Source organism: Cyprinus carpio, chromosome B16 (assembly GCF_018340385.1).
Source record: "Cyprinus carpio isolate SPL01 chromosome B16, ASM1834038v1, whole genome shotgun sequence".
NCBI lineage: Eukaryota > Metazoa > Chordata > Actinopteri > Cypriniformes > Cyprinidae > Cyprinus > Cyprinus carpio.
Window position 1 is genome coordinate 6,795,943 of NC_056612.1, and position 13,624 is coordinate 6,809,566.

A 13,624-nucleotide genomic window follows, 5' to 3' on the forward strand; every position below is an offset into this window, starting at 1 on the left:
ATGTAAACAAAACTTTTATTTTGGACATGATTAATCGTGATTAATCATTTGACAGCCCTACTTATTTTGTGTTTCACAGAAAAAAGAAAGTCATACAGGTTTGGAACAACATGAATTTTCATTTTTGGGTGAACTATACATTGTTATATCTGTTTACTCCCAACATCTGTCAATTTTAAGTTTGTGTGTTTGCATCCTTCTTTTGTTTTCGTACCTGTCTGATTTTAGCTCTCTAATAAACACAACTTTAATTTCCCCCTCCTTCTTTTCTCTTTCTTTGCTTTAGTCTGTCCACAACAAGAGTCAAAAGAGTATCACAGCTTTGGGTATATATCATGATATCTATTTCTGAGCCATTTTCAAAGGAACACATTGTATTTATAATAAAATGGATTGATTAAATGATAAAATGATAACTACAAATTAATTTAATCCAAGACTACACACTATAATCTGAAAGGAACCCATAATTTACTCAGTTCTTAATATTATATAGTTATGTACTGAATTATTTTTTTATGATCATGTTATCAGTTAAACATGTATCTGCTGAACATCTGAACACATACTGTATATAATATAATATAAAAAACATACTGAGTAATCTGTTATTATAATTTGATCCCTAAAATGTAATGCAATGCAGGCATGCCTTAAATTACAAAGACTCTCATATCAGTTCTAAGCGTTGAAACTATGTCTTGTATCTCTTGATATTACAGAGTTGCTAAAGTGTTTCTGGACTAGCCACTTTAGCAGCATTTAAAATGCTGAACAGAAAAAATATAAAAAGTATATCTGATCTCCACTCTTGTTTCCTCTACTTGTCAGGTTCGGCGACTCTGCACGCATGGCAGCTGCTCGCTCAGCCCCACCTGGGCGGCCTCCTGGACACACGGCCGGGTGTCGTGACCAAGGGCTTTCGACCCCTGGAGCTGGACCTGGAGGAGGTGTACCAATTCACCGACCTGGAGGAAGATGAGCCAGGACAGCATTCCCAATCCTCCATCTCTACCTCTTGCCTGGGCTCTCTGCCTTGTTCACCTGCTTTGCGACGACCTCGTGCCAACAATCCTGATAACCAGGAAGAGCAGCCCAGAGAAAATGGAGGGACCCCTGGAGTGGGGCCAGATCAAATGGAGGTTGGAGAGGAGGTGGTCTCATCTGGTGAGGGACCCTCATAACCCCACTAACCCTCCGGACAGGCTTAGGGGAGAGGGAGCATAAAGCCTCACTATAATCCTAGTGGAGTACCCATAAACCCCAGTTGTACTGTGCCTGTGAGGGCCTAGGATGAGCTGGTTCTCTCCTTGTTCAGCTGCAGGCACACACCCACTGCACATCATCCACTCACCCTGAAGACAGCTCCCATATTCTTTTGAGTATAGTCATTTTTTTTTTTTTTTAAACATTTTACTGTCATTCTGCCTGTGACCTGTCAGTCATCTCTCTGGCTCCTCGTGCTGGAAAAAAAAATGAGAATTGAGCCTTTGGAAAGTCTTGAATGAAGTAAAATACTTTTAATAATAATAAATGTTAATAAACAGTATTTTTGAATCAAAATAATTTTTTTGCAATTAAATTTTTATTTAATTACTAAATACAATTTAATAACATAATTCAATAACAACATAATTTAATCATTATATTTATATACGATTTGCATATATGTAATATGCAGCATATATTGTATTGTAGTAATGGGCAATCTGAATTAACCTAATATGCTTTCATTCATTTATTTATTTATTTATGTAATTTTATACATTTATTTACTTTTATTGTAGACCCAGACATGGTCTTGACAGGCCTTTATTCATCCTTTAACAATTCACATCAAATCATTGATATTATATAAAATTGGTAGATGTACTCTAAGATACTTATACTTACAAATATGAGTATGATAATGTGTGATAATTAGTCTGAGCTTCTAGACTCAATTCTCATTTTCAGCACTAGTTCATTTCTGAAAGACTCTTCTTAGTCTCTCTTCTTATCTGCATTACCAGAACACTGTGTCAGAGAGTTTAAGGCCTGGGGGAAAACAACATTAATTCACTCACTCTCTCCTCACACTTGTCACCCGATAAACCCATATGGGAGATTTAGGCTGGTGTCCACCCTGAGGACACAGATTGTGATGTTTGATACTAAACTGTACAACATACATACACATCCCTGGATGCATTTAACACATCGTCACACATTCCCAACAGGAGCCCCAGCTAGAGTTCTGAGTGTGTTTAAAGGATAATGTTACAGAGTTCTATTAAAAACGTGGAGGTGTGAGCCACTGTCATGTGAGTGAACAGAATCTAATGTCACTGGAAAGAGGTCACATTGACACATGTACCCAAACACATTCCACATGCTTTCAAAGTCAAGCTTGTCTACAACACAAACACAGAAAGCCACAGTTTATGTGTTCGACACAATGCTCACATACCTTCTGTGAATATCAGATGGCTTGAGTTCACATGTAAATATCTAAGATCATACAGACAAGTGTTTTTTTGTTTTGTCTTGTTTTGTTTTGTCTTGTTTTGTTTTGTTTTGTTTTGTTTTGTTTTGTTTTTTGTTTTGTTTTGTTTTGTTTTGTTTTGTTTTGTTTTGTTTCGTCTCGTTTCGTCTTGTTTTGTTTTGTTTTGTTTGGGGTGAAGAACCCCTTTAATCATAACTGACCACTTTCTGCTGATAATTATTGAAACAAAATGCCAGCTGCTGCATTCTTTAGCTTGTCTGTAATAATTGAATTCATCATTTGATCTTCCCTCTTTCCCACTGTTCTCTCCTGCTGTTGTTAAGCCATTTAAAACTGCATCAGGATGTATCATATGATTAAAACTTCATAATTTGTATGTAAAGATTTTACTTTAAGCCCAATAATAGCTTGCATTATGCCACATTACATTGCTTAGATCCTGAAACAGTTTTAACTACCTCTCTGTGTTTATATACTGTAAGTGTGTTCGTGGCGTTTTGTACTGATGTTTGTCTCTCCTTTCTTGCTCTCCCCAGTGCATTTCCCTGGTAAATGTATGTCTCACACCAGCTCCACGTATACCTTCACCACCTGCAGGATCCTTCACCCTACAGATGAACTCACCAGAGTCACACCCAGGTAAATACTGTGTGCTCTTTTCACAATACCATCTTAAGAACGTGTTAGTATACATTATTTTATGGATCATATCAGACCTTTTTGGCAGTACCCTTATATCTACCCTTATATCTACCCCTGAAAGGTACTACTATGAACCTTTTAGGGGTAAATAAGGTACAGAGTTGTCCAGTTGATGCCAAGCAAAAAAGAAAAAAAACAATGGTCACGTAAAAATTGGACAAAAAATCTATTCCTTTATGAAATCTGCTGACTTCCAAATGAGGACACATTTATCGAAGGGAGAAGCAACCTTTGGAACTGTTAAGCAACAAATAGGATACCCTATGGTTTATTGGACAGTCTTAAATCTGTAAACCTGTCTGTAAGGGTTCCAGATAAATAGCTTGTATCTATAGCAAACATACTGTACAGCTGTGTGACTGGCTCTCTGCAGACCATATGACGAGGATGATGAGGCGGCTCTCTATCATGTTGTTCTGGTGGCGGGTTTACAGCAGAGTCACTGAGCAGAGCCCCCTGGGGGTGAGGAGATATAGCATGACCAGCCTAGTGCTGATCAGACCTTGTGTCATGGGAGTGTGCTGTTCTCTAACCAAACACAAACCACTCTAACTGACCTGAAGGATTTTCTCAACCTAACACCAGAACTTTTTTTGTGGAAGACTTTATGCAGTAAATGCTGCTATTAGTATTGTAATTTTACAGGTGTATAATATGAAATGTAATTATTATTAGTAGTAGTAGTATAATTATTAGTAGTAAGTGTTTTTTTTTTTTTTTTTTTTTTTTTTTTTTATCTTTTTAATCAGAAAAATCACAATTTGATTTTTCCCCATATTATGCAGCAACAAAATGTGCCTAATTCATATAGTATTAAAGTTTTTTTTTTGTTTGTTTTTTTGCAGCCACTATATATTGTATAGAAATTCAAATGAAACCTGCACCATCAAAAACAGATTTATCCCAATCAAACTGCAAACACACTAACCACATTAGTGAACAAAATTTCCTGCATTTGGATTGACTTTATTGACTGGATTGATTGACGTACTCACAGCGCTGTTGGAATATTTCAGTTTGTTTAATTGCATTCACAGAGTTGTCAGTGCACGGTTTGGCTTATATAACTAGATAACTCAAACTAATAAAGGTTCACTTTTTCAGTCTCTTGTCAGGTCCATCACTAGCTTCCTGTGTGATGTCCAGCAGCAGTCTGCGCTCAACCCCTGTGTCCACCCCCTGCACGCCTCGTCGCCTCAGCCTGGCGGAGAGTTTCACCAACCTCCGTGACTCAACCAAGACCACCAGTACCTCTTTGGGACTAGTGCGCCTCCTACAGGAGAGAGGTATATCTGCTGCTGTCTATAACCCTCTCAGTTGGGACCGGGCGGACCGAGCCCCTCCACCAGACCCCTGTTCATCACACACTGCCACCCCCACGCATCCCAGCCCGGACACGCTCCCCTCCACCCCTCCAAACTCCCCCAGCAAGTCCAAACCCAGTAGTCTTGTGCTTCCTGTAGACTACAGCCCCATAACACCCCCACTAAAAAACCCCCGGCTTCACGGCCAGCCAGCTCGACGAAGGCACAGTGCTTCACGGAAGTGGCAGTGTCAGACTGCGGACGAAAGGGCTCGGACAGATACGCAGTGTCAGACTGAAGTCAGTGTGCAGAACTTGAGACTGGTGGACAAGGTGAAGAAGTTTAGCCTGGCTCCCAGGACTTCGACCCCTGGGATCAGAAGGCCGGGACCGTCGTTCGGGGCCCACGCTGTTGTGACTTCCCCTATCGGGGGACTGCCAGTGCTGAACTCAGGGATGAGAAGAAACCGCAGTTACCCAGCTATGGTTGGGGCTAGTATGGCTATGAAGGGCCCGGGGCCTCCCAGCGAGGACCTCCTGTTGGCCCCTGGGCCACCCAGACAAACTAGCCTCAGTGAAAAGTGAATGTTGCCTCTCTGTCGTCAATTTGGCCTTTATTTAAATTTGCATTGATACAGTATATCATCCCTGCGACAACTCGAGTGCCTGTTAAGATGATATTTGTATAGATTATTTTGTTATAACAGTTGCTATAACAACCTATTTTTGTCTATTTCTCTGTCCATCTGACCAACATATATAGAATACAATTCATTCAGCATTGTCACATGTCTTGGTATGTTCCAAGCTTTTGTCATTGTGTGTAAAAAAAAAAAAAAAAAGTGAACAATTTGCACTTGCTAGCTGCGAGAAAATGTAGCATATGATCAAAGCAGAAAATTAATGCCCTAAAATGACTTTTAATTTAAGCACTTTTTGAATTCAAAAACTTTTTTTTTTTTACTTGTGTAAAACTGGTCTTCCGATGTGACATTTCAAAACTGATTAATTTCATGATGCTAGCAAGAGCACTGGTAGCAGCTTAATGCTAATGGTCGCCCAGACATTAGTGAACAATGAAGTTTTGTCATTTATTATTGATTTTTAGGTCAGAATTTACTTTTTAATGGCCATTGATTAGTGCTTTAAATCAGCCCCTAGTGTGCCAAAAATCTGTAAAACATGCTTTTATAAGCACAAATACCTTCACATAAGCCTTTTCCATCTAGTCCATCCAATTAAATAATTGCAGTGTAATGTTAAATGTCTAAAATGGCTTATTAATGCGTAATATTATAGTAATTACAGTGTAATAACAGAGTTCAACGATATGACTCTCAATAGAGGGCGCTGTTGACATGAATTGGTGATAATTTGCACATTAGCACAAAGTCTCTGCGCTTTACATCCTCAAAAGTCGACTGACTGAACTACTTCAGAGAGAAACCGAGACCACGGGGCTGTGAAAGTCTGCATGAAGAATTGCTGCAGGTTTAAACTTGAAACACAGTCGTATTCATGTTAAGTCATCATGTGACGTCCTTTTGTTGAGACCAACATTATTTGTAAGTGTATGTGTGGATGTACATGGCGTGTGGAATTGCAGTATCGAAGACTTGAGGGGAAAATTGCACAACTACAATTTCTTTGGTCAAAAGGATGTCAGGTTCAACTGAAAATATATACTGTACATCTGCTGTGGTTTTGGAACCTACTGACTGATGTGTGTCGTATGTAAAGCAAGTGAAGTATGTATTATAAGCTTTAAAGATATCAAGGGTGCAATAGGAATTTCTAGTGCCTGATTTTTTGTTTTTGTTTTTTTTTGGACAGACTGTATCATAATGGTTTTGCCTGCCACAGTATGCACTGACATAAATACTGTAACAGTGTGTGATGTTAACTTCCCAATTAAGATATTTGAAGGATATATTATATTTGATATACTGCAGAGGAAGCACATACAGTTGAAAGTGCATGAGTCGTTCTAAAGAAAAGGTCTGTGTTTTCTTTTAGTTGAGGCAAGTTTCATTTGTCAGGTGTAAACGTGTGTGTACTGTATGTCTGTGTGCGTGCATTTAATCAGCATGACATTTGTTGAATGTGTTTCAGAACCACAGAGGTATCTGCATTGACTGAACATTGATTTCAATGGTGTGTTTATTTCATCAGATTACTGAACGGACGTTTTACTTGTACATTGTAAATGGTAAATAAGCAAAGGATTCATACATGCTAACTTTTATATATAAAAGCAAAAAAAAAAAAAAAACTAAACTTGAGGTGAAAAAAAATGGAAAAGTGATGACACTGGTGAAAAGTGGAGTTTTGGTTCATGAATTCTAGAAGCTCCCCTTTGCAGAGGATCAATAAACCAGTTGTGATAATTTTGTGTTGGTTGTCTTATTTTGCACTATTAACTAGATGTTTGTTCAAGTACTGTACGTCCATGAATATCCAAACACATTTTCAAGATTCATGATACACACTAGCCTTGTTGACCTCAAGAGGGCGTGCTTCACCAACACTGAGCTTATAGAAGAGCTTTACATTTGTGTTTGCAACACCAAATCAGTTCAATTCTCATATCCATCTAGATTCAGTAGCATATGCGATTCTGTTCCCTACAATCTAAATAACCCAGCAACTCCATATCAGTCTAGTGTAATTCAAACACAACATGTCACAAAGAAACTGCCAGAGCGGTCACAACAAGGGGGTCCTTAATATGCCAGTTCACGTTTCTGATCTTGAGCTAACAGTAACACTTTAGGACCCTTATCTTGTAAATTTGCATGGAGTGAATAGATACTTGTGTCCAGACTTCAGCTGACTGATCAACAGACCACTCCGTGTGAAGAGCACCAGCTATTTACTAACAATGTGATGATATTCAGATGACATTCTCTAGCTGAAGAGGGTTTCCATAGAAACACTACAATTTTTTTGCAAACACAAATCGAAAACAACTTTGTTCCTGCAAGACTATTGAGTGGGCCTGTTTTCTCCTTAAACTTTATATAGCTTCATTTTGGTTGTAATTTAGTCCTCTTTACTCTAAACTGAACCACTTTTCAACTAAAAAGTTTATAGGCAGATAGTCACAATAATTATCTGTCTATTAGTGTTGTAACAGTACACATATATTTGTACTGAAAATCTTTCCATGTGTACCGAACAAATACAGCATTCTTTTAACCACTGCATGAGTGGAACTTTCTTTGGAAACTTCTAGTTTTTAATATTGTTATTTTTGATAAGGAAAGTCAAACAATAAATGCCATTATAACACTCTTCGACGTGACACAAGAGATGCAGAGTGGCGCACAAGTCGGCCTGATCATCCCTTCCTCTTTACTACTAATTTTAACGCTAAATAAACATGAATGAGCATCTCCTGCCTCATGTAATCAAAGTGTTTTAACCATGGTTTTAACCATCCTGCCTTGTATCAGTGGTTCAGATTGCTGCTGGTGGTGTAATTCTTGTGGGGATATTTTCTTGGCACACTTTGGAGCCCTTAGTATCAATATTTAAACACCACAGCCTGAGTACTGCTGCTGACCATTCCTTTATAACCACAGTCATCTTGTGATGGCTACTTCCATGTCTCTGAGGAAAGTTTCCAGCATCTTGTTGTATACTTTTCTTCAGTAAAGCATGCATCATCGTGCTTGTCTTTATCATGACCGCTATGTTACACAAGGACAGCAAAGGGAGTTTAAAAGCTTTATACAGGGGATTGCAAGTCATGTGACCATGCAGGTGAAACAGAGTGGAGCTGGTAGCACACTAAAAATGAATTGGATAATTGTGATTGCCTCATACAGGTTGCCTTTTACACTTTATGCAACTGTGAGGTAGGGAGAGACAAGGGATGCGTTCCACTTTGCTTTGAGAAATATAGCTACATGCAAACTTACCTAAACACCAATCCCCACCTCCATTCAGAAGTGCATTCCACTTTATCAAGCGCATGAGGAAAGGTTGTATGAACATATCCTCAACCATCGATTTTGATCAAGGAAATGAGTGGACTCATATGTTCACACTTCAGGCAGCTACATACAGTATAACACGATGCAACATGTTTGTGATGTCACAGCATCTTAACGTATTCCTAGCCCACACAACTCTAGTGTTAGATACAGTATGAATTATTTTGAGATTTATACACGTAATACTTGTAGTTACCTTAAGATGATTAACAGTTAGGTTTTGTTGTTGTTTTTACCTTGAAGAAGATTTCAAAATTATGGCTCAAAAATAGACTGGAACACAACCATGGCAGAACGGGAGTGACACTACAAGCTCATTCACAGGTGTTCTGCTTGTTGAGCAGGAAAAATACAAAGAAAATCAGGCAAAAATACTTACAGAATTAGGCTAAATTTGGTTACTTTTAATATTTTTAACTTTCACTCAATATCATGGTAGCCATTTGAGCTTCCATGATCCACACTGCATTTAAATGAGATAATATTTAGTAAAAACATTTTGTTGCAAAACCACCTTTCCAAATATTGCATCATTGCCATAATATCTCAAGAACTGCATAAATAGGGAAGACTCGGGCAAGTTGTTTAGAAAGTCTATATCTAAATAACTGGTTTAAAATCAGTTAAGGAAAACATCTGAAATGTTTAGTATCGTGGGAAAGAGGATTATATTAAACTGAACAGAAACTCAAAAACTAATTTCTTAGAAAATAGCTAATTACACTACAAGCTATGTTTAAAGGGGTAATGAACTGCATTTGTTTTATTTTTTTAACTATTTTATCTTTCCTGAGGTGCACCTATAATGTTCATGTAGGATTTTTACATCATTTACTGTCATAATTTAGAAATAAAATGACATTTTACCCTGTTTTAGTCATTTAATTTCAACTGTTTAAATGTTCAGGTCTCTTTAAAGACATGTAAATATTCACTGCTTATGATTGGGTGACATCTTTGAATATGAAATAAGTATTAATGTGGAACTGTTTTGAAGACTTTTGCAATATTTTTTACAATTACAGCTACCGTGAAAAATCGTTAAAATGCTGATTACAGCCTTATATTAAGATTTACTATATAATATACATATATAAGATGTACAAATATGATGCACATTACTTACTTGCAATGCACAATATGGCTAACAAAAGTTATGTTCTCATTAGATCATGCAATGTGAGCTAACAAACTTCTGTGTTTGTGTCCATTGAAATTTTTGAACTCTTTGAACATTCCTAGGCTTTTTTAAAATAATTATAATAAGTGAAGATGTCCATGAACAATTGTGAGGAATATTGGCTATTTTTTAGAATGTTTGTAGACTTTATGATGTCGTGGAAACACACCTTACTATAACAGTGGTGGAAAACTCTAATTCTGTGTAGTGTGTGAGGAGTTGATCAAGAGCTAATAGACTGTGTGTAGAAAGAGTGGAAAGTCTAATACGCTCAAAGTGATTGTTTTATCCAGCAATGGTTAAAATTGCAAGGGATGTTGAATGTTCTCAGTTTCAAGAGAAACTGGAGAACTGGTTTCCAAATTTTCATGGTAAGAGCACCGAAAATAATTAATTCTGGATCATGTGTGGACATTTGACAACATTTTAAAGTACATTTTATTTATACAGTAAATAAGGACTCTTGAAGTTGCACCATTTAAATAAGTAATTGTTTTTTTTTTTCTTTTTTTTTTTCATTACATTAGCCCTTTTAGTAAAACCATCAGCTAAAGGGAATGATGAGTTCAGCAAGAAGTGTCAGATCTGGTTTCCAAACCTGCAAGGTGAGGTTCTTTTTAAACATTGTCATACAATGCACAGTAAATATACTGGGTAGCGAAAACACAACATGGGAGTAGGACTGACTTCATATATCCATCAAAAACATCATAGAGACTAATAGGTTCAAAAATGTATCTAGGTTCAGAAAAGCAAAGTTTACTTTAATTTGTTTACAGGTGCCAGCTTTTTTATATATTAAAATTTAATGCAAAAAACTTTATAATATTATGTTTTTTAAATGTGGCATTTTAGTCCAAAATTGTCCAAATAATTTTAGACCACTGTGTCTGTATATATATTAGATTTAGTTAATATTAATATTCAGAATACTGATTGGACCCCAATAATCTTCAATAACTTGTTACACATTAAAGTACCTGATTTGAAGCAGTTATCTTAAGGAACTATCTCTAAGATTTCTTATTTTATAATTTCTGCCAATAGCCAACACTAAGCCAAGTACAGAAGAGAAGGCTGAGTTTGGAAAACAACTCCAGACATGGTTTCATGACCTTCAAGGTAAGACTTTCAGGAAAGGTCATGACAACCATCACAAATTCACAGAATCACATGTTCTTTAAGTTTTGCTTCATTTTTTTTTCAATTCAGCAAATAAATTACAATTTTGTCTTAATTTTTTTTTTTCGTTGACCAGTAGCTGACTCTAAACCACCAGAGGAAGAGAAGTTTCAGTTCGTGACAAAGCTCCAGGTCTGGTTTCCTGAATTCCAAAGTATGAACCTAATCCAGGGCCACAATAAATAGTTTTCTCTTAAAAGGGTGGTTGCCTGTGTTTTTTTTTTTTTTCTTTTTCAAGGCTTGATTGTGTATATGGGATGCAGTCTAAAGTGTTAATGCTTATTTTACACATAGTTTACCTTTATTCCACACCACTCTGTCACTTCTCCTTTGAACGCTCTGATGATTTCCTGGTTTTTATGAAGCCCATCCCTCAGAAATACACAATGGGCTCAGATTGGTCAGCTGGCTCAGTATGTTGTGATTGGCTAAACCGTCAGTGTGTGTCTAAACGTCACGCCCCTCACCTCAGTGGCATGTGCTCCGGTTGTATTGTAAACAATGACATTGTCAAGATTGCTTATCAATTTGAGCCCGAGACCCAGAGAATATTAGTGAAGAGGATCGTGCAGAACATGTGCAAGCACGGCTCTTACAGGATGCATGCGGGTCCATGTTTAATGCTTCTCATAGCTATGTGAAACAAATATATGTCTGTGTACACACAGAAAGTGTATAATTGGAACAGTTTATTAGAGCTGATGAGCTGATGATCAGGTGAGAGAAAGAGATGCAGAGCAGGGCGACATCACGTGAGGATTAAGAACCGTTGCTTTATAACATTGATTTTGAAACTTGTGAATCCATTAGAATCGTTAGAAGACAGTATCGTGATTCATATATGAATAGATGTTTTAGTGCACCACTTGTTTTGACAGCATGGCAACAACATGGCAACAGCTTCCTCTTCTCTGTAAAAACTGCGCAATATTGCCTCGCCCCCTTTGTTACATGTTCCTGGGGGCGAGCTTTATGTACATTTCTGGGTTTGTGATGTCACAAACCCGGGAAGTAACTTGTTGTAGTCCATACGAGCCGTTTATGTAGGCATTAAACTGCCAGAATTTTAAAGACGATATCTCTGTTTGCAATTACAGTAACTTTCAGCATTGTAACTTTGCAGATATTGTTTATGCTCAAACAACCACGTTACACACTAATGTTAGAAAAGTCCTGAATTCCCATAGATAGCAATGTAATTACCACGATCAAGGTCCAGAAATGTAGCAAGGAGATCGGTAAAACAGTCCATGTGACATCAGTGGTTCAACTGTAATTTTACGAAGCTACGAGAATATTTTTTGAATGCAAAGAAAACAAAAATAACGACTTTATTCAACAATTTGTCTACTCCGCGTCACCCTATAGCTCCATTTAAGAGAGTATCCACTGAACATACTGTAAACAGCGTATGCTGTTTTATGTCAGCATCGCCATGCGGATACATTGTTTTCGTTCAAATTCCAAATTTACAAATTCCGTTACTCTCCAAAATGGTGCTAGGGTGACGCGGAGGAGATGAATTGTTGAATAAAGTCATTATTTTTGTTTTCTCTGCACACAAAAAGTATTCTCGTAGCTTTGTAAAATTACAGTTGAACCACTGATGTCACATGGACTATTTTACCGATCTCCTTGAACTTTTAAAAAGTTTCTGTGCGTCGATCGTGATAATATCATTGCTGTCTATGGGAGATACAGAGAGCTCTCAGAATGCTTCAAAAATATCTTAATTTGTGTTCCAAAGATGAACGAAGGTCTTACGGGTTTGGAACGACATGAGGGTGAGTCATTAATATCAGAATTTTCATTTTTGAGTGGACTATCCCTTTAATCATTTAATCTTCTTTTTAATTTCCGACTCTTGAGTATGCCCAATCCTGTACCTGGAGATCTGCCTGGCTGAAAAGTTCAGCTCCAACCCAATCAAACACACCTAAACCAGCTAATTAAGATATTCAGGAGCACTTGATAATTACAAACAGGTGTGTTGGAGCAGGGCTGGAAACTAGACTGTCTAGTCCTAGCATTCAATCATGTGGATTCTAGCATAAAACATAGAATATTGAACATATTGACAGCATCTAAAATATTCTATATTCATTATTGTGCAGCAGTGCTTGCTGAGACAAACTATTCAACATTATTATTGCTCATATTTTAGATAAGGGTTTTGAATAAACTCCTAAACAATAAGTAATAAACCTCAGTTTATAATCCATTTCTGCCAAATAATATGTCAGTTCATTGCATACAGTCATCATAATCCATCGTGCCAGTCATCATAATTCATTAAATTAAGTAAATATTTCAAAAGAGTAAGTGAATTGTAAATTAATTATATCAGGATTAATGTGTTGTTATATAATCCAGGAAATTTGGGTACAATGGAGTAAGTGTCATTTTAGCACCAATCTAGTTGCGAAACAACCATTCTGCATTATAGGACTTGAAGTTGTCTTACCTGTGTTCAATAAAGCAAAACCAAACTCTTTAGTATCCGTCGGTGAAAAACACTTCAAAGATGCATTTGTCTATGTGTGAAGAAGGGGGGAATAAGAGAATTAGCTAGTTGGCTCAGACAATGTATCTACATTGCCAGAACACATTTAATTGCCCTGGTTGCAAACCTTTTCATGTTTGGCACTGTGTGTGTAAGCGTGCATTTATTGGTTCACTTTATATTGTCTAACAGAATGAAATCTCTTTCACTAAGGCACACCTGTGGCATAATGGCTCTTTTTGTTTGGTGTAGCCCTTCATTCGCTCGCAAT

The 13,624-nt window shown here is 37.2% G+C and overlaps 1 protein-coding gene across 7 annotated transcripts in view; it reads left to right on the plus strand.

Annotated features, from left to right (window-relative positions):
• LOC109104613 (trafficking kinesin-binding protein 1-like) overlaps nucleotides 1-6,877 on the plus strand; it is a 45,524-nt gene extending 38,647 nt beyond the window's left edge. For 5 of the 7 annotated variants that reach the window (XM_042740482.1, XM_042740478.1, XM_042740480.1 and 2 more), the window contains 3 exons: nucleotides 832-1,167; nucleotides 3,022-3,124; nucleotides 4,292-6,877. In XM_042740482.1, the coding sequence (XP_042596416.1) occupies nucleotides 832-1,167; nucleotides 3,022-3,124; nucleotides 4,292-5,075 (1,223 nt within the window). In that variant the 3' untranslated portion in view covers nucleotides 5,076-6,877. Of the gene's footprint in view, nucleotides 1-831; nucleotides 1,383-3,021; nucleotides 3,125-3,560; nucleotides 3,650-4,291 lie in introns of those variants that run through there. The other 2 variants (XM_042740483.1, XM_042740484.1) reach the window with 2 other exon arrangements.
• Nucleotides 6,878-13,624: the final 6,747 nt, after the last annotated feature.